The sequence below is a fragment of the Ctenocephalides felis genome, unplaced genomic scaffold (assembly GCF_003426905.1).
Source record: "Ctenocephalides felis isolate EL2017-DRISC unplaced genomic scaffold, ASM342690v1 CF-g0.4_SCAFFOLD_01492, whole genome shotgun sequence".
Lineage (NCBI taxonomy): Eukaryota > Metazoa > Arthropoda > Insecta > Siphonaptera > Pulicidae > Ctenocephalides > Ctenocephalides felis.
In genome coordinates this window covers 6,865,249-6,888,589 of record NW_020537646.1, presented here as the reverse complement: position 1 = coordinate 6,888,589, position 23,341 = coordinate 6,865,249, and the positions used below count along the sequence as shown (strand labels likewise).

At 28.9% G+C, this 23,341-nt stretch overlaps 2 protein-coding genes across 2 annotated transcripts; one reads left to right on the top strand and one right to left on the bottom strand.

Moving 5' to 3' along the window:
* Nucleotides 1-32: 32 nt before the first annotated feature.
* On the top strand, nt 33-2,069 carry LOC113370381. The gene is made up of 7 exons (XM_026611046.1): nt 33-422; nt 495-747; nt 831-904; nt 1,042-1,242; nt 1,309-1,566; nt 1,638-1,829; nt 1,959-2,069. Exons 1-7 carry the CDS (start codon nt 33-35, stop codon nt 1,998-2,000), a joined length of 1,410 nt encoding a protein of 469 aa, XP_026466831.1. The 3' UTR covers nt 2,001-2,069.
* A 3,708-nt stretch (nt 2,070-5,777) lies between these two features.
* LOC113370164 (protein I'm not dead yet-like) lies at nt 5,778-9,031 on the bottom strand. Its single transcript, XM_026610832.1, is given in 15 exon segments — nt 5,778-6,010; nt 6,085-6,222; nt 6,302-6,495; nt 6,811-6,906; nt 6,989-7,095; nt 7,162-7,368; nt 7,499-7,621; nt 7,676-7,801; nt 7,890-7,975; nt 8,038-8,152; nt 8,253-8,401; nt 8,570-8,686; nt 8,749-8,775; nt 8,777-8,882; nt 8,956-9,031. Coding segments are annotated over 15 exon segments (1,779 nt in total). The 5' UTR covers nt 9,003-9,031; the 3' UTR covers nt 5,778-5,869.
* Nucleotides 9,032-23,341: the final 14,310 nt, after the last annotated feature.

Genomic DNA, 23,341 nt, shown 5'->3' with positions numbered 1-23,341 from the left:
TTCTTTTACAGACACAACACATGGAACTAATCATGAATGAAATACGTCAGCTGAATGATCTCATACGTCAAAAGGAACAAGAATGGAATGAGTTAGTCTACTTGCAAAAAGCGAAAGAAGAATTATTAATAAGATTATCAAGAAAGAGGGACGTAATGTTAATGCGTATGAAAGTTGATGATGGCCACAATACGAGTAGTGACCTGAATGATCTGACAATGTTGAACTCCAACTGTTCTAACAATGCTGTTAGTTTAACAAATATTTTATCAAAAAGTATGTTTCCAAATTATTTTTCCAATGCAGCGTCTGTTAATGGGGAGGTCACTAATAAAATTGAACCTCAAGTTAATCATTTTGCAAATAATGTTCATAATGGGGTAACAGTTTTACCAGTAAATTATAGTGGGAGCAATTTCCAAGTAAGTTAATTAATTTTGTATTATATTTTTGAATTATAGCTTTTTTTATAAAGTTTATTTGTTTTAACTTAGGCTAAAATTCAGCTACCTCCACAAGCCCATAGCAATAATATTATTAAAAATGGTCCAATGAATCATTTTAATAATCTTGGCAATATCAATCATAATCAATTTATGCTCAACCAGCAACTAAACAGTCCTATCAATGGTCGACAAGGTCTAGTCAAAGATGTAAAATCTATAATTGCTGACTACAGACAGCAGCATCCGGAAGTAGTTCCAAAGAGGGGAAGACGTATGAAGTCTGTATTGCAAAGTAACAATGGTGAATATTTTGTTTATAAGTATATTTATTAACTGTATTTATAAAATACTTATGTGATGATAATTATAAATATCATTTCACAGTTGGAATTGCTGATGGACCAAATGATGCTAATAGACTTTCTGAACTTGGCTTATTACTGGCTAATAATGAAATGGTTTGTACATTTATTATTTTGATAATCTATAACAAATATTATGGTTTATATAAGGTTCTTATAATTTAAAAACAAAATATTCATACTAAACTTCTCTAATACATATAAGCCCAACAATCATATTCAATATTTTCCAGGGATCAAGACCATCTAGTTCTGAATCAAATGATAACATGCTTCTGCGCAACCAACATTTCCAATTAAACAGTGATAATGGTATTCCATTATCTTTAATGAATGATATTTCGCGAACAAGTGATATTTCTCTGCATCCAATAAATGGCAATCTAGAAGACACTGGGAAGCAGCAAAGTTTGCTTCATGGTATATTATCTAAGGTGAGAATGTTAAACAGAAAATATATTTTGAGAATTTTTTTTTCACTGCTCTCTAAAATAATCTAGAAGTCTCAACGAACTACAACAAGTACATCTGACTCAAATGCTTACACTTCAACTTTGGCACGATTGCTGACAGCTCCAGAAAGAAATTCCAGTAATACATCAATAAATCACCTACCATCTACATTGGCAGAACGGCTTGGAGGGAATATCAGCAACAGGAAAACCATGACTGTAACAAATGAAAGGAGTAAAAGAAGATGTACAGATGAAGTTACCATAACTCCTATAGATAATAGGCCTGCTGTTGAATCAAACGAGGTGAAGAAATAAATGAATTATAAATTAATTATTCTTGGATTGCTTGTGTATATTACTATTTTATTTATTAGGTAAAAGAAGAGCCAAAAGATTCAGGAGAGCATCATATAGAAATAAATATCAATGGTGAAAGTGCTGTGACAGAAGAAAATGGAGATGAGGAAGAGGAAACTCCACCACCCTGTCAAGGCTGTAACAAATCTGAAGCACATTATGTTTGTGCAGGCTGTGCTAATCAATGGTATTGTTCGAGAGAATGTCAGGTATGGTTTTACTGGGTTTAGGCTTATTCTGTTTTCATTTTTCACAGTATTGTATACTAATTATAACCCACTATCTATGTTAATAGATTATCTGTGTTTATATTTTTATCTGTTGTATTTTATGTTTAGGTGAATGCTTGGGAAGTTCATTCAGAGGTTTGCAAGGGGTAATCGAGCATGAGTAATGTGTTGTCTTCACTTGAAGTGTTCAACTTTCATTTTCGTTAAATCAACAAAACTGATGTGACAATTTTGCCAAAATATCTTAGGAGTATTATTATTTAATATAGTCCAATGCATATTTAATGAATACATATATAACTGTTGTTTTAAAATGAATTTGTATTATATCGCTATTATATCATAAATAATATTGTGTTTTTGTAATAAGAAAACAATTTTTAGATAAATATATATCTAGTTTATTTATATACATATTTATTGATTATATATATATATATATATATATATATATATATATATATATATTCTATTGAAATGTTGATTTGCAGCCATTTGTTGTCTATATATATTCTATTGTATTCCCTAACTTACTTGTTAGATTAATTTTACACTAATGTTACGAAATTCTTTATCAAATGTATCTTCCCACAGTAGTCCTTTAGATTCGCCAATGAAACTAGGTTCCAAGTTCTGCCAAAAATCGTTTTGAGCTATTTCCTGGATTGCTTTAGGTAAAGTGGGTAGTCCGTGGGTTGTGCTTGCTAATTGACATTTTCTGTTCTGGAATACGAACGAACAATATTAGTGTTGTTTTAATATAAAAAATATCATGAACTAAAGATTTTTCACTCTCTTCAATCTCGTGAAAATGTCTTGGAGACGGGGTATTCTAATATTGTCTAGGGTCTTGGATATATATCCACGGTTTTTCGCCAATTCAAAACACGTCAGACGTTTAGGTCGGTGGCGCCATCTAACACAGAACCACATGAACCCGGTAGTGACTACGTAGTTCCTCACGAATTGGGAACATTTTTGCATAGAGGCGCTGCATGCTATCGCCTTAGAATCATAGGAATCTTATTGGATTCCTTCTTACGCAAGAACTGTCAACGTTAGTTCCTCACGATTTGGGAACGATTTAGCATAGAGGCGCTGCAAGCACTCGCCTTAAGAGCTTGGGAATCTTATTGGATTTCCATTGAATTTCTTTAAAGGAATTTATATATAATTATGAAGGAATATCAATATATACATTTATATATCGCTTTATACGCCATTAGATATATAATAAAGGTCCCGGCTTAGGAGAAATTTCAATATATACATGTATATATCGCTTTATACGCCATTAGATATATAATAAAGGTCCCGGCTTAGGAGAAATTTCAATATATACATGTATATATCGCTTTATACGCTATTAGATATATAATTATGGTCTCGGCTTTGAAGGAATATCAATATATACATTTATATATCGCTTTATACGCCATTAGATATATAATTATGGTCCCTGTTTTGAAGGAATATCAATATATACATGTATATATCGCTTTATACGCCATTACATATATAATTATGGTCCTGGTTTTGAAGGAATATCAATATATACATGTATATATCGCTTTATACGCCATTACATATATAATTATGGTCCTGGTTTTGAAGGAATATCAATATATACATGTATATATCGCTTTATACGCCATTAGATATATAATTATGGTCCCGTTTTGAAGGAATATCAATATATTCATTTATATATCGCTTTATACGCCATTAGATATTTAATTATGGTCCCGGTTTTGAAGGAATATCAATATATACATGTATATATCGCTTTATACGCCATTAGATATATAATTATGGTCCCGGTTTTGAAGGAATATAAATATATACATTTATATATCGCTTTATACGCCATTAAATATATAATTATGGTCCTGGTTTTGAAGGAATATCAATATATACATGTATATATCGCTTTATACGCCATTAGATATATAATTATGGTCCCGGTTTTGAAGGAATATCAATATATACATTTATATATCGCTTTATACGCCATTAGATATATAATAATAGTCCTGGCTTAGGAGAAATATCTATATATACATTTATATATCGCTTTATACGCCATTAGATATATAATTATGGTCTCGGCTTTGAAGTAATATCAATATATATATATTTATATATCGCTTTACACGCTATTAGATATATAATTATGGCCTCGGTTTTGTAGGAATATCAATATATACATGTATATATCGCTTTATACGCTATTAAATATATAATTATGGTCTCGGTTTTGAAGGAATATCAATATATACATTTATATATCGCTTTATACGCCATTAGATATTTAATTATGGTCCCGGTTTTGAAGGAATATCAATATATACATGTATATATCGCTTTATACGCTATTAGATATATAATTATGGTCCCGGTTTTGAAGGAATATCAATATATACATGTATATATCGCTTTATACGCTATTAGATATATAATTATGGTCTTGGCTTTGAAGGAATATCAATATATACATTTATATACCGTTTTATACGCCATCAGACATATAATTATGGTACCAGATTAAGTTTCATATGAGCAACGTAGTTCTTCGCCGTAGGAACTTAGGAATCTTAGTGGATTCCCATTGGTTTTGAAGGAATATATATATATATATATATATATATATATATATATATATATATATATATATATATATATATATATATATCTATTAGTTAATATATGTATATATATATATATATATATATATATACATATATCTAAAGCTAAATCTAAATCTTTGCCTTTTATTTGATGTATTGCCCTTGAAGAACTTACTAATATTTCTCAACATCAAAACTAACTTCTTTAACATATATATATATATATATATATATATATATATATACATATAAAATAATTTATATCAAATACTTACAGGAGTTTGCAATTCATCACATGTCGAAGTTTCCGCAGTCACCTAAAAATTGAAGTCTAAAAAATAACTCATTATCTTAAAAAAAATAATTATTTGAGTACCTGTAGAGTGCTCGCACACATATATAATATAAAAACTTTGAAAATGTATTTTTCAATCATTTCAGTATTTACTTTTAATTTTGTATTGAAGTTTTATAATCAGTTGAACATTTAGTGGAATAGAAATAGTTTCTGATAAAAGAATTGTATGAAAAATACATATACTTAATGTTGTTTAGCTCGGCGCCCATAAAATATATTTTTTTATTATAATTTGATTTATTAGTTGCAACCCAATTAGCTTACTGTAGCCATAAATTATCTAAATTTTATTGTTCAATTATTATATTTATATAAATCGTTAAAGTGCGATTGGATTTTGCAGTTCAGAAGAAATAGTTATAAAGTAAACAAGTGTATTAGTTTTATATAAACATATTGACTTTATTTTTTAAAACTTAAACACGCTCCTATAAAATTTTATTTAAATAAATTTTTAATGCATATTCTTATAAAATATAGAAGTTTATAATCATTATGTAAAAATAGTTTCTTCTAAAAACATATGCACGACATATTATTTTTATAAGAATGATTGGTTTTTATATACTATTTACAATAACGAGATTAGATAGATATAGATTTAAGTTACTTCTAAATAATTATTGTCATATATTTACTAAATTACTATACAAAAATACTTCGGAATTAAATAACTTGTTCAATGCCTATAAATTGTGTGAAACCATTGCTATTAATAAGCCACGATTAATTATAATAAACTAATTATATTAAACACGATTCTACTAATTAACCTAGAGAATTAGTACTGTCATCCTAATATCCATCTCAGAAAACAATTCCGAACATATTTAAATAAAATGCAGATACAATGATGCAAATACACTTCATTGAAGTAAAGCATCAGAATATTTATAGATGATGATAGAAGAAAGTTGAAACTCTTTAATAACAATTGGCGAGCTTTGGATCTATGCCATAATTGTGATCAATAATTTACTTATATATTTAATCTCAAACGATGTTGTACTTGAGAGTATTTCGAATGAGCCTTTTTAAAATCCTGCTGTAACGTTTCTTGGTGTGGCCCATGCGGGGAAGGTGACCAGTTCGGGATAGACAACGGAGCCCCAGGTTGGGAAACTGGCCCAGATCACGAGCAATGTGACGATTGATGGTCCTATGCCAGCCTTGGCCTGTAATAGAGGAATAGATGATAGATGGGTAAGAAAACTAAGAGAATATTTATTTGCTGTATATATGTACAAACCATGTCTCCTATTGATATGTTGCACATTCCGGCGGCGATAGCGTTCGGTGGAGTACCCACTGGCATATGGAAGGCCATGGAGCAGCATAATGCTGCAGGCAACATCAAGTAAAGAGGATGCATTTCTATCGCTACAGACTAATTGAATAACAATTTAAATACAGGTATTAACAAAATAACTTCTTCAGCAACATGGAATGTTAATTTATTAACTTACCATTTCCGCTAGAACCGGCAACATGATGTTGGCAATGGCAACGTTGGATGAGAACTCGGTCAGAAATTCGGCAGTCAGACAGATTACGAAGAGCAACAAAAGTGGTGGTAGTTGTTTCAGGCCGATCAAACATTGACCTAGGTATTCTGACATTCCGGATTCCTTGCTGCCTTCTGCTAATGCAAAACCACCACCTGGAATAGAATAAATACAAGATAAAACAAATTATATTGGAACTTCTGATATAATATATATCAACACCTTGATAAATAATATATGTTAAGGGGATAAAGCATTCTTTTTAAAAACAAAGTCTTTATGAAAGTTATTTCTTATAAACTGTAAAATTTTGAATTCAAAACTATTAGACAGAAAATAAATAGTCAATTATAATTTCTCAAAAATTATTAAGCCAACTAAGATTGATAAACATTTTAGGAAAAATTTTTAAAATTAAGTTTGATAAAATTTCATATACTACTTAAAATTATTCAAGATATTATTCTTACCAAGCAAGAAAATAAGACCCCATGGAATTTTAGCCAAAACATATTTCCATGTAATGAGAGCTCCGGCAGGTTTAGTAGGCAATGGTTCAATTTCACCTAAAATGATCACAAATAAATACCAGTTAAAGTCTTTGATCATTTTAAATCCTGGACAATTTTAGATAAATCTATTATTTACCTTTCTCGCCCTTTTTGCTTCTGCAGAATTTAAGGAAGTCCAAATTCTGTGGTAACATGAAGAGAATGATCACGACGAAAATAGCTGGTGTTGCATCTTTCACTTTACTGAAATAATAAATAAAGTTAATGATGTGTGAAAGCAGAAAAGCATAAATATTGTTTTGAACCCACGTGTCGGTGATAGCTTCAGCCCATCCAGTGATAAATCCAGGAGCACGGAAAAAGAATAATGCTACAGACAATAAGAACAAAAATCCTACTTGTTTCTCATGGACAGACATAGGTCCTAATTCTTTGTATTTTGTTTCAATTACACTACGGGCTACACGTTCTCCTTCTTTTGATAAAGTTGCTTGCTTGGCTTCAACACTGTTAGGTCTGCAATAAACAAAGAAGGAAATAAATTTATTTTCTGACATACAAACCAAAGAATAGAGCAGTGCAGTGCAAAAGTTAAGTTGATATGTATTATTACATAAAATCTTTTCAAACTTTATGTTTCATTTACCTGAACATGCCCATGTACAGCCATTGTAGATAAACCCAGGTGAGGAAAGTGAAGATCAACATACCAGGGACATTGTAGAACATCCACTTGGGAAAATCGATTCCTGGAGCGTCTGGGAATCGACTGCAAAAAATATTTATTAGACAACAATATTTTTAACATTTAATTTCGAATTACCTTTCATAAATGCCCTTGAATGTGAGATTGGTTCCGGAACCAACAATACTTCCGACACCTCCCAGAGTGGATGCATATGCGGCGCTCATGAAGTAGCATAAAGTAGTTTTGGATGGTCGTTTGGGTCTGCGGGAATAAATGATTAATTAATTTACAACGGTATGTTTTGGTCGATTTAATCACTTTTTAATAAAAATATATAAATTTTACGTACTCATCAGTAGCTTCATTGCTTTGCAGCATACGTTCTTCGGATTCTGGAGTGCTCTTCTTTTTAATGTACATTTCACAAAGTCCTTGCTGAAATATAGGAAAAAATTAAAACAATCTGAACTATCAATTTTTTTGTTAAATTTTGTTACCGTTTCCAATTCTTCTAAAACAGCTTGCATAATTGGACACATCATGGCTACAGCAGCTGTGTTAGAAATCCACATGGAGACAAACATGGTAACAACGACTAGACCAAAATTTAATCTGTAAATAAAAAAATACTCATATGAATTAAGATCTTTGGCAATGACTTATTGAAGAAAGCAATGGAATGCAGTGTGTTCTATTTTGAGATAATACTAACCTTCTATGACTGCATCCAATGATTGAGATGACTTTAAGGGCAAGACGTTTATGTAAATTACAATGTTCTACGGCCAAGGCAATAATCAGGCCTCCAATGAACATCACGTTTGTTTCTCTCATGTACATCATACATGTTCTATCAGTTCCCTGAAAATAACAAATAACATAAATTATTCTAATAAAATTTAATTCGAAAGGTCCATGTCCATTAAGTGAAGATGTGTCCAGATTATAAAGTTCTGAATTAAATGAGTATTTTGTTACTTGTATCTTGTCTTGTATTGTAATAAAAGAATGAATGGATTTATGTATTACCAGAATTCCCATTGTTGGAAATAGAACCATTGGCAACATAGCTGTGACTGGTAGAGGTAAAACTTCGGTAACCCAATATGCAGACATTAACATAACTACATACATACACCGGAATTTCTAAAATAAAAGTAAAATTATTAGAAATGATGCATTTAATGTATTATTTATAAATGACTTACCGGTTCATTATTTACAAGAAAGACCCGGGGTTAATAATATTGGTGCTAATACTATTACAAAACTTCTCCAATAAACTTTAAAAAAATATAACATTTTGCTACAACATCCCCTATGTTGGGGTCGCCGCTGAGGTCTGAAAAAAAGAATAAAATATTAAAATTAATTGTAACCATTCTAAATTAATATTCAAATAAACATATGCTTACATGTCAGCATCCCCATTTGTCTGAGCTTGTATGTCTTTGGTCGACATTTTTATTTCTAATTATTTTAAAATTTAATCTGAAATAAAAAATGTTAATTAGTAATTTAATTATGTATTATTATTATAATATATATTTTAAACTTTCAGCCGTTAAGATATCTGCTTTATCGACAAAGAATTAGTTCACAAAAACGACGTAGATAAAAAAGAGCGCTACTAGAGCCGATAAAGAAAAAGTTGGTTAAATGTCAAGATCATATCTAAAGGCTTCAAAATAAAATGTTTTTACTGAGTTAATAATGTAAAAGAAAGATAAAACGATAGTAGTTGTTAGTATGCAATTAGTTCATGAGTAATAAGGAGTGAAAATTAAAATGTTTTTGTAGTGACGTCATAAAAATCTAAAATTACATGAATGTAATTTTTTAGGTTAGGTTGTGTTTAATAACATCATTGTGCAGTTTTAGAATTTTCCATACAAAAATGCCTGATGATACAGGAAAAGTACCCTATGTGTATGGTAAGTTATTTGTGATATGCTTTATAAATCGTATTTTATATACTTTTTATTCCAAAGGTATTTGTATAAGAATTTTACTGCTCAATATTATTAACAGATTAAAGTAGTAAAGTATTGCCAAAGGCTGCTTAGAAGTACGAGCACACACATCTTGAAACCATAATTTTGTTCTAAAATCCTAAATATGAAGACAATAATTATTCTCATTTCATATAACTTAAAAGAACATTATGAGCAACACATTCTCTTGAAGAGTGATTAATAATTATTGGCTTGGAATATGGAACACGAGTATCCACTTTATTATACTTTATTGAATGTGTAAATTGAAATTAAGATACACATATCCTCTTTATTTCAGACTGTATTTTATTTATTGCTTTTTCCAAAGGTTTGAGTACAAAAATGTTACTGTTAATTTATAACAGATTAAGTTACTGTATATCGCTATAGGACAACAAGCACATTTATCTTGAAACCATCATTTTGTAGTTCCAAATTCTCAAGTTGAAGGTGGTCATTATTGTCATTCTATTCAAATAAAAACAAGTAGAAGCAAATTTAATTAAGAAATATATTTATTGATGTTCAAAATTTAATATGGAGTACAAGTATCCACATTATTACATGTCGACTGATAAAGAGCTGTTTTGAACTTGTACATTTATAACAACATACATATTTTTGTTTATTCTATCTATATTTCATTTATTGTTTTATATGAGAATCTTACTGTTATTTTATAATATAATAAAGTACAGATATTCCTACTACTAAACACTTGGTAGTGCACATTCTTAAATATTCAATTTCTGCTCTTTGTATTTATTAACAGATTTCAGAATAAATGAATTTATAACAAACATTCTTAAAACGATAATATTCTGTTATTCTTATTGTATTTAATTAAAGGGAAATAGATGATTAATACCTCGACTAAGATAATACTATTTGTGATTGATATTAAATATAGATTTCAAGTAGTTTTTTTGTTATTGCATATATACTTGTAATTGCAAACCTAGACTTCTTCGTTAAATAAATATATAATATTTTTCTCTATTTTGTAATTTATATAGACAAAATTCATCTTTGGGCACTTTGTAGGTGCACAACTAATAACCAATACAGTTTATGTTATGCAATAAGTTAATAAAGAATAATTTTAATAAATGTATGCTAGTTAATTATTGGCTTCTGTTTATTCAAAAAATTATCAAAATTGGGAACACAAATGTCTTTTTATCATGATAAGTATCTATGTACTATATTCTATTTTGGGCTTAGTTGAGGAAGGTCACTTCTGGCGCTGTGCTAATATCTTCTGCTTCGTGGGCGTTCGATTCAATAAATTTTTTAATGACGCAAGATGTATCTTATGTACTTTGTCTGTCTTATAATCTCTAAAATAAAAAAAATGTTTGTGTAAACCTGTGTGCGATGTTTCTATACTCAGATAACCACCGACACCGCGTTCCAAGGCTTTATTTTTCTAAAATTAATGTTTTTTCTGCATTCTTTCACGAATTTAGAACAGTTGGCGTTCGGAAGCACGAGGTAAATTTGATAATGAAATGATTCGTTTATTTTTGAAACAGGACATTGAAATTGAAATGTCCTGCTGTCGTATTAGGAAGTTGATGTGCTTCATACAGCCTTGATGGTTATAAGACTTTACATTTAATTATAGGAACCAGAGTACGAAATTTGCGATTATCATTCTTCCATGTCTTTATATCATTCATTTTTGTAGCTTAACTATACATATTTAATACTTTTACTCATACATGTTCGATCTATTCACCTATTTCATCTTAAGAAATACACCTTTGGTAATTTTTCTATTTTGATTCAAGTCACAGTCAGCATCATGTTGCATACATAATTTGTCGCAATATGTAATAAATAGTTATTGCATGTAATTTTATTATTAAATAGTTGCTATAATTCAATGTTGTAATTTGTATATCATTGTGTATCGAGGCTAGCTTATATAAACACTGACTTTGTCCAGTAACTATGTTTTATTCCTGGTCACCATAATTGCACAACATTAACCGCATCTCTATCAAAGATTGCAATTTAAAATTGTACGGCTTTGTAGAAGTCTCTTATATTGATGTGCTCAACTTGACCCTGTTTGATTGGAACAATGCATTTGCTGACGTCTTTAATATTGTAAGATGACAATAAATCATCATTAATAAACTGCAACGAATATAACTTATAAATTTGTAGTTTTGCTAATTGCTTTCATCTGGTTCGAATTGGTTTGCATAAAACTAGAAAAAATGTACGTAAGGATGAACTAATTTTATCTGGAAATAATAGATCAAAGTTCAATTTATGAGTGTGGATTTTGGTTTTATAATTGCGCGTTAATTAGAGATAAATGAAATAGACACATATTTGTTACAATAATTTAAATTTGCTGATTTTGATAAATGGTTGGAATTATTTATGCGTATTTGGGTTGCCATCTATAAAGCTACAATGTTAAAAAGGCTGCATTACGGCTCATAGCACTTGTTAAGTTTTGATTGCTGTTTGAAGCCAAAAGAGATGTGTACAATAATATATTTCTTTTTATGTCATTTCCACTATGCCTTACAAACTCTAGTTTTACGCAAAAATGTATGTTATTACTCAGAGTTACGTACAGTTCCAGTTTTATCGATTTATGAAAGACCTCAGAGAGAAAATGACATGCACAAACATGCAATCATCAACGATCACCTGTGACAAGGTGATTAGATGCATTGTTGACCGGTTGATTTGTGGAATAGTTAGTCGTCCGTCAACGATAAATATAAAATGCACGTACATATTACTGTCTCTACACTAATCGATTTGACCGTGACAGTGAGGGAACTTTACTTACTTGTTAGTCCCATGGGTAATTGAATTCCATGAAAGAATCCTGTCCTAGAGACTAGAATTCTTAGCCCACGTCTCCGGAAATTATCATTTCCGAAAACATTTGATGAAATGAATGAAAATGAAATTCTTCGCGGTGATATAATTTAAGGGAGTATTCAAGCGAAGAGGCATTCTAGGTCATTGTTTTTTATAATTTCTTTATCAAGAGTACAGAAAAAATTAAAACAAAAAAAGATAATATTTTTAAAAATTAGCAGTGGTTGATGGTGGTGGGTCTCAAAAATAGGACACGTGACCACGACCAGTATTGCATCCCTCCTGGTAGTTTGAAATGAAAAAAGAAATTATTAATCATAATGATGTCACTATGGTATATACTAGGATTGAGTTGAAAAATAATTTTTTGACTAAATGATGACTGAATAAAAAGAATCAATTTTTTACCACTTTTTTGAGTTTCTCGATTTCTTTCAAAATAGTAAAAATTGAAATTTCGATGTGAGGCTAGTATATGTGTGAGAGATTCTCGGAAAATTTTAAGTGAAAAATGAAAAAAAAAAAAACTGTTTTTTTTATTTTTATACTCAAATACCCCTTAATACAACCTTATTAAATCCTAAAAATTGGACTTTAATTTTAATTTTAGAAAATGTAGGAAATAATCTAATTTAGTTGTCTATAGATATAATAGATATATACTAAAAATATATCTAAAAAGTACTTCTTCCTAAAAAAACAGCGAAGCTTACAATATATTACAGAAATAATGCTAGGAATATTTCTATAAAATAATATTTTTCAAAAGTTGATTTGTAAAAGTTTAATTTTGTTTTCATTTAGGCCGTTAGAAATTAGGTAAAAATTATACTTAATTTTGCAAAATATTCAAAATCATAATTCATTTACACGAAATAGATGGAAAACATGGTTTTATTGAACAACTATCGGATCAGGATTTTGAAATTCTTATTGACATTTTATATTAATTTATACATTTATTTTAGAAATGTTTTAAAAATTCTAAATGTTTTTTAGATTCTCAATATTTTCAAAAATTAATAATGTCTACAGAATTTCATAGTACGAATTACAGTAAATGCTTTTTCATGAAATTTCATAGTACGAATTTATCAAGACGACATCATTTTACCCATTATCAAACTATAATGTAATTTTTATCTGTAAAAAAAAATTAATATTTTGTTGTGACAAGCAGAAAGTTCTTTGAATTATTTAAATCGAACGCTTAGTTCTCTCAAAAACTGCCATTTTTTACACATTTAGCTCCCTATCTTCGAAATGGCTGGGCCTGCTTTTGCCAAAAACTAATAAACACTTCTCCCAATCATTGCTAATTGAATGTTTTTTAGATCATTCAAATCGGATGCTCCGTTCTTTCCAAAACTCGATTTCTATTTTCTGCACTCTTTGCTCTTTATCTCCGTAACTGCTGGACCTGCCTTTGCCAAAAACTAATCAGCTCATCTCCCTATCAATAGGAATCGAATGTTTTCTGAACCATTCAAATCGGTTGATCCGTGTTGGAAATTTGTATCCATACATACATACACACACATACATTTTTTCTGAGGTATGCCAAAATGTTCAGAAACCTTCAAAACGTCGAGAAATGTAAAAATTTTCAATTTCGATTTTCGGCCCATTACAATAACTTACCCTACGGTAAGTTAAAAAAAACTGATATGAATTAACAAGTGAGGTTACAAATATTAAAATAATTTATTTTACCAATAAGTAGCAAAATATTTTGGTATCATTATATTTCTACTATTACAAATAAATGGTACAATTGACATAAATATAATTCGCGACCAGTTTTTTTTTTTTCACCAAGGTCGACCTTCGTGATACAGAAGAAGATTATCTAGCAAACTGTGACTCTAATCTAAAACCAGTGGCCACGCGCCATTTCAATCTAATCGATATAAATAATTCAATTTGGCAATACATTTTTTTGTGTATAGAATTTGCAATAATTGTCATATATCCTTCGACTTTTATCTCAGACAGAGGTTATCAATTTGTTACATTATTAACCTGTGTCGTAAGAAATCAGTACAAGACGTTACTAAGATGTAAAAGACATAAAACGTACAAAATGTATATCAACTAATATTTGCTCAAGGTTGGGACTTGTATGGACCTTATCACAATAAGTAAAATTGATTAAAATAAATTACATTTTATACAAGATTTTGATAAATGATATTTTCAATTTATTTGAAATACAACCTTAATAAACCAGAACTCTGAGAGCTTTTATATTTTTGCAATTCAAAACCCTGAACTATTTGCTTCAGGACTTTATAATTTGGTAATTTATCCTGAAATGTGAAGAAGTCTAATTTACAGATATAAATGAATTTAGAAGAAATAGTTATCTTCTCTATATTAAATTTTAATACACTTTTAATTTACAGATATGTTGATTTAATAATTATAATATACATATAAAATTATTTTAATTGTTAAAATTAATTTTAATTACGTATTATTTATTTTCCTTATGCGTTACATTTGGTCCAAAGTCTCTTTTAATAATGCACGTAGAGATTAAATGATTTATGTCTATCAATTTAAGTTTTTTTTTGTAAATAATTTATTGATGCAAAATAACTCGAATATTATATCAAGTATTTGTTTACACAAAACGAATGCAATTGCGCATTTATGATAAAGAATTTATCGATTTTATTGCAAATTACACATATATCTTTCCATTGACTTACAACTAGACTAATAAAACAGACTTTCATCTTATTATTGAGGTAATGGTAACAAAAATATTTATATGAAGTAAAATATCAATTTATAACTAGTTTAGATAGATATTTTGTTAGCTTTTGAACTATTTATGATATTTAATTTGTAAATTTATTTATCATTAATTAAGTTAAAATTATTCAAAAGAATAATGGTTCCCTTGAGTGCATCAAACCGATATATGATATTACACGTGTTCAGGAATTCAACCGTAGAGAAAGATAGGAAAATTAAAAATACTCTATTATTAATAATAAATCCAGTTTTTTTTTAAATTTAACATAATTAATTAACTCAATCTAATCTATACCTACAAAACTCGTAAGATATCAATATTCTAACAATTCCGCATAACTTGTTTCTAATAAATAAACATAATGGCATTTATACAAAACTTGTAACGCGAATAATTATATCATTTTAATTTTCAAATACGTTAATAAATATGCAAAAATGAGAAGCAGGAAGAAACTAGATTCTTGCAAATTTTCGACGAGTTTGCACAAATGTGCAGATATATTTATGTTAATTCGAGTGTTGCTACCTCAGATTTAATATAGTAAACGACATAGAAAACAATAAAATAAAGTAGCTATTTCTATACATCAGTTAACATAGTAATAAGAAATCGTATCGTAGTAGTCCATATAATTCAAAGTTCATATGGCAAAAACTTTTTTCATACTTTTGACCTCTGATAAAAATTAATTAGAAGACTATAACAATATTTGTGTATATAGAATTCATTAAGAAAAATGTTTGTTTCGATTTGGTTAAGATCAGTTTTTGTAATGTGCAACTTATCATATTGGAAAATGCAGGCTTCTCTATTGATATTTTCACTTTATTAAAGCAAATTTATTAAAAAAAATGTTAAGTCTTCAGCGGTCTCATTGAAGTAATTCTTCATTCTTGTGAATATTTCTAATTATTGAAAGTTTTGCTTCTTCAAAATAAATTCCTTCTTGAGTTTTTCTTGAATTCTAGCTCAAGCTATTGATTCTCAAGCTTTCGTATTGCAATAGTTTAACTTCTTCTTGAATTTATGAAAAATTTCTATAAAATCTTTCTATTAAATAGTCATTCAAATAGACTGTAGGTAATTTTTCATTCTTCACATAAGAATTATGGTTGTCCAATAAGTCAATGCACCAGCTTGTCATCAAACAAATATAAAAAAAAAATCTTGGACAGTTTTGTATTATGAAAATTATGAACAGAAATGTTGGAAGTCTATTGAAACAAGATCATAAATAATTGCATAATTGAATAATAAGAATAAATGGTGAAAACACAAACTTCGAAGTGATAAGTGAAAACGATAAGCGATTTGCAGTACATGTTTATGCATATGTGCATTTATTTTCATTTTCTTGTAAGGCTTTGGCGTCAGTCGTAATAAACGTCATATATTGAGTCGGCAATGTTTTCTCTGTCCTAAAAAGCGAGTTGTAAATACGATTACTGACTGACTGACCCAACCCAACCTCGGCGGTGAATACGTCAACAAATGCGTGGGCATTTCACGCACTTTTGCGGTAAACGTCATTTGTAGAGAAAGACGATATTATGTAAACTAATCTAGTACTTTGGAAACTGATCACATGCACGTAAATAATGACAACTAGACTGGAAAGTCATAATTAGAACAACCTCACTAATCTTAACTCTCGACAACGAGTTATTTTGTTTTTCATCAGACATTTTTCAAATCATTGATCATCGACTCCATTCATTAAGAACCTGCCAGTTATTTCATAAGTACCTAAGTACCCAGTACATATAATTCTTTCATTATTCAATTCTTTCGCAACAGAAGCACGTGTTCGTGATATCAGATGTTGTCCGAGATGTGATGCAAGAAAACAGGTCCAATTCCAGAAATCGCAATCGCTCGTCAAACGCCTTGAATAAGAGCATGAAGATCCGATTTCCGCATGGAGATGCGTCTCGATTGAATCGTCAAGTTCATGGTCGAATAATACGAAATGATTTAAGGGGGTTGTTCGGTTTTTATTTATTTGTTTTCGATTTTGAGATTTTTTGATATTATGAAAGCTAAAAACCTTATAATTATTTAAAAAAAATCATCTAAATATCTATTTTTTTGAAGAAGTTATAGATATATATATATATATATATATATATATCTATATGTATGATCTTCTGAAACCGTTTTTTTCATCGCTCCGCGAGCTATTGTATGCCAGCTGCTCTCTTTTTCATTATAATACCTCATGAACATGACCTTTTTAATGTGTCAGCATCTTTGTACACCATGGTGTATTTAGTACATTAAATTAAATTGTGTATTTAGTACATTATATAAAAAACTTTAAATACGTTTTTCTCAAATTGACTTTTTTCAATGCGGTGCCACAAATTAGAAAAAAACTACAAGTCGGATCGACTTGTATTTTTTTTTTAATTTGTTCACCACTGCAATACCTAGTCCCCCTACCTCAAACGACTTGATAACATTACGCAAAAAAATTTTGCGAAGCTTCTCGCCCCCCCAAAAAGGGCCTTTTTTGACACTTTTTTTTTAAATAGCTGCCATTTTTTCCTTCTTGCTTTTTTTCTTTCATTTTGGTAGGGGAACTGGATTCAAACCTCTTCTTCAATGTAGTTTATTTTCTTTTTGTTTTTGTGGCAACGCAAAATAGATCGATTTTGCAAGGCCGACTTTGTCGCCCCCTGGTTAAAAAATGACAGCGAAAAAAAAGAGGCAATTTCGTAATATTCTATGATTTTGTAATTTTTGTTTAAAAAAAACCGCATGTCTCTATGATAAATACATTTCGAGAAAAACAAAAACAAATACCTTGCATTTTTTGTAAAAAAACGAACAACCCCCTTAATCTTTAATGCCCTTACAATAATGGCAATGAAGAGGCTGAGACTTAAGTTTGTGATCCAATGGACGATGAAGAGAGTTAATAGATTTAAAAGATATAGATGGCTATAGAAATAGCTGAATAGATATTGGAAGGAGATTTGCAATTAAGTCTAGCTTTAAGATGCTGGTATAAACCCTCTTGAAAAACATATAATTCTTGATCTTAGAGAATCATTTATAAGCTGCCTTAGGATGGCATGTAAACACAAAGGTACAACTGGACGTTCTTGGGTTAATGAAAAAAATGTCTTAACTTTATAAATATTTACTATAAAAAAAAGAAGATCCAAAAGGGACTAGAACGAAAAAGAATGAATAATAAAAAAATAAACTGAAATATGGTATTCTCTCAGAATGAAACGGATTTCGATAATATCAATAGCAATATTAATATTAATTATAACTATAGTTATTATTTTAACAAGGTGTGGTTTTTACACGAGAATTGATGCATAACATGATATCTATCTATGTTGCTTGTTACTAATTAAATCACTAAAGTAGTAATGATTCTCCGGTGAATCTTTATAAAAATAACAACTCACAATCAAAAGTTATATTTCCCCAGAAACTATGAGCACTATATTTTAATTATATATTTCATTTACTTTTGGCTAATTCAATACCAGATTTATTTTCACTTCTGGGCGCTGGCCAGATGCTTCTAGGGTTAGTCACCTAATATTCCTTCTTCATGTAACAAATAAATCAATATTAAAAACAATAGATGTATATAGTTTATCTATTTTTTCCTATTTCAGTATGTAATTGCCAATTTGAGCCACTTGTATGGACTTCTCTATATTATCTATGGAAATTCACAGTGCACAAACATATTTAAATTTATAATGGACTACGTAAAACCAGTATTTGGAATTTTATTTAAGTGTAAATACATTTCCGCGTACACAATTATTATTTAAAACTTGGATTTGAATATATATTTATATATACATATATATATAGAAATATTTATAATATATAATGTGCAGCGAAGAACGTTAAGAATATTAATTAATATTAATAAAAATTAATCTATTGATGATGAATTAACAGTTTAAAAAAAACATAATTTGAATTTATTATAACTATATATTGGAACCAAATATATTTTAATACATTATTTACTACCATTGTTTGGTTGCTCTTCATAATTATGTCCATATCCAATATGACACTATTTTAGCTACTGTGTTAAAAATGGTTTAAAATTAAAAATTGAATTAATTTAAAATACAAAATATTATATTATTTTCTTGTAAAAAGAGCACTTATTTTCACATGCTCAGAAACATTTCGAAAAAGAGAAGATTTCCTTTTAATTTTTCTCATTTTTACTCTATATTTATAAGTCTATTTCCATAACAGTTTCCCATAATAATTTAAATAACAAAGCCATTTACAAATAAAATTGAAGCTACTATTGTTAGTGTTTATCGCCGCCGAATTAATTAATGTTTGCATGAGACTTAGATTTACATGTGTGTTATTAAATATTATGGTATAATTAAATTCCGTTTTCATAAGTTAAATCTCATCTTGTAAATATTAATTCGTTGTTTATATTATCATTGTTTTCTTATAGAGATAACAATTCAGAAAAATAGATGCTATCGTGAGATATTTAAAATAGTTCGAAGATAAACTGGAATCAATTTTACAAACGGAACGAGTTTTTGTAATAAATAAAATAAATTTTAATTAAATGTCTTATGTTCTTTGCTTATAAGAAGTAATTGAGTGTTAATAAGGTATAATTGCTGATAATTAGCATTGTTAAAGTGTTATATTATTTTTTATAATTTAGTAATTATTATGTAATTCAACTTTTAATAAGTATTCTGAGATTGATCAGTATGTAGTATTTTGTATAAACTATTCTAATCTTTATTAATTTCCATTATGCTGTTGCATAGATGCAATTTTGTATGTTCCAGAATGAGAAATATTTATATCCATGCTTAAATAAGGCATATGTGTATATGCCATATCGATTAGAGATAATTTATATTATTAATTGTTCTGATATCTTTTAACAAACAAAATCCTCATAGCAATTAATGTGTCACCCATATATTCAATCATATTTGTGCATGCATATTAGCAAACATACTTATCGATATTGATTTTTCAGGAATTTCTAGATAAATTGATTAAAATACTCTGATTATAATCTATTAATCTTTACATGGGTAATCACAGACATATTTCTTTAAAAGTTTTGTATAATAATTTTCCGTTTCCTATGTAGTTAAGTATTCAAATAGCTATTTTTTAAATGAATGTCTGGAAATGTAAAAGATTCTTGATATGGATCTCTTGAAATAATTATATTTATCGATAAACCGACGAAAACTCCGATTATTATCTGTTAATCTGAAGTAATTGCACTATTTCTTCAAAAGTTATGATAATAATTATACTTTTGCTAGGTAGTTAACACCTTTATTTTTCCAACGAGTGTCTGGAAATGCAATAAAGTCTTGATATGAATCTTTTCTTCACTAATTGCCAGTGTGTGGTCTGTGTAATTTAATGTATTCTTTGGAACTAACGCGTCCAATTTTATGGCTAGTAAATTGTTAGAGTTTATTATTTTTAGACAAAATTCAGTGTAAATTTATTGGCAGTACACTGAACACTATAATTCGTGAATTGTTTAGCTTTATTTTAAAAAAATATTTATGCAAAATTAATAGATATTATTAAAAAAATTCATAGCTATTATAAACTTGATCAATTCAGAAGATGAAATCATTTTTTTTTGAATAATGCTGAACAAAGTATTACATTCTAGAAAAAATACTTAAACATGGAATTTGATATTAGGAAGGTACAGTAAATTAATACAATGTCATCTCATATTTCTATGCAGACACTACGTAGTTTAATTCTTGCAATCAATATGTAAATATATACTTACAAACTAACAATTAGAATATTACCGAGAATGATATAATTAAATGAATAGCTTAGAAAAGTAGACAATTGAATAAATAAATGAATGAATGAAATTTGAGATACAAATCGCTACTAAATGTGAAATGCACCAAAAATAATAATTAAGTAAAATTGATCTGATTATGGAAAATCTATTTCTGGTTTTGTTGCGCTTGATGAACAGGACCATGTATAGGTGTTCCGTCAAACGTTGTTTAGCCATACAAAATATTTAAAAAAAAAAATAATGTGAAAAACAGCTGGAATAAATAATATTTATGGTTTACCCACTAAGAAGCTTGTTCAAATATAAATGTTCATGGGGCACCTTTACAGTCCTTTATGCTATTACCGATTTTTTTTTTATAACAATCAGGACATTAGTTATTTTCTATAAGCTATTTTGATTGACATTAATAAATATAATTATATAAAGTATTTACACCAGTGGGTATGTCCTATTTGATGCAAAGTTAATTAATTGTCCATAATTTTTTTAATCTTCTCGATTCTGGTGTATGGAGCAGCGGAGCAATGAGTGCAAGAGGCGCATTTTCTAATTTGTGATGATAATTAGATGATCTTGTTTTTGTAAAGTCCTTAATATATAGTATCTTCAGATCATCATGTAGGGTATATTGCTTACGAACCAGGGTGCACCTAGCGAATCGAGTCAAAATATAATTTTCTTTGATGTTGTTTTAGTATATCCTGTTTTGCATATTTATAGATTTGTGATTCGTCAATTAATATAATAAAGATTTTCATTAAATATATCAATCTTCTTACTGATAATAAATCACAAATATCCATCAGTGAAATTCCACAAGTATGAAGTGATTCGAACTACATTATGTATGACGTGCATGCGTGAACCACATGTTCTCGTGTCTATCAACAGACATCCCAATAAACTTCGAACTTCCAACGCAATTTCCGAGATCTCTTATAAACACACATATTTATATCTGAAATAGAACATTGGACCATCGTTCGCTGATAATCTTATATGAGTCGGTTCCCTGCTCCTTCTCTCTGATGACGCGCAACGTTCGTGAGAAGAAGAAGGCTCCTCTGTGGTTCTTCGGGTGTTATTTTTTACTCGGACGCCGTGTTAATTTTAGAACAACGCATGGCCGTTAAAATATATATCACGTTGTATGTAGTAGGTAGAAATATGTTTTATTTAACTCATACTATAATGTCCTTTTTAAAGCTCACAAATACTCGGACAAAGAGTTTTCTCGCTACATTAATTATAATTGCAAGTTGCATTTCACGAAAAATCGAGAGATTTGTTGATAAAATGAAAATAGTCAATGTAGTCCCAACGCGTGGAAGATGTGAAACTTCCTTATATGCGAAAGAAGTAGAAATTAATTTTTAGTGTACGCATATTTTTTTCTATAAGGCAACCTTTATTTAATAAAATTACTTATCGTTTAATTATCATCTTCGAGTGAAGAAATATCAAAAAATAAATACGAAAAGTTCGAATTTTATTTTTGTCAATATCTCTTACAAAAAGTGCTTCCGGTTAGATTTACTTATTTTCTAACATTTTCAGACAATCTACAACATTTTCAGACAATTTAAAATATTTTCAGAATATGTACAACATTCTCAAATAATTTACAACATTCTCAGAAATTTTACAACATTTTTAGACCATCTACAACATTTTCAAATAATCTACTACATTTTTAGATCAGGTACTTCTTTTTCGGACCAACTGCAGTATTCTCGAACAATCTATTACATTTTCAGACAACTACAAAATTTTCAGACAATCTGAAATCTGCAGCATTTTCAGATAATTCACTACCTTTCTGAATGTATAGCATTTTGAGATAATTTGGAGTATTTTCGGACAATCTACTGAAGTTTTACACAACTGAACATTCTCAGACAATCTACTATATTTTCAGACAATCTCAGCATTTTCAGATAATCTACTCATTTTCAGACAAATTGCAGTATTTTCAGACAAAATATTAAAGTTTTAGAACAACTGCAACATTCCCAGACAATCTACTACGTTTTCAATCCATCTACAACATATTCAGACATTTTCAGATAAACTACAATTATACAATTTGCAGTATTTCAGATAATCTACTACATTTTCAGGCCATCTACAACATTTTCAAACAATCTGCAGCATTTTCAGATAGTCTACTATATTTTGGGACATGTATAGTGTTTTCAGACAACCTGCAGTATTTTCAGACAATCTGCTAAATTTTTAGACCAACTACATGTGCAGCATTTTCAGATAGTCTACTACATTTTCAAACATGTATAGTGTTTTTAGACAATCTGCTAAATTTTTAGACCAACTACATTTTCAGACCAACTCTACTT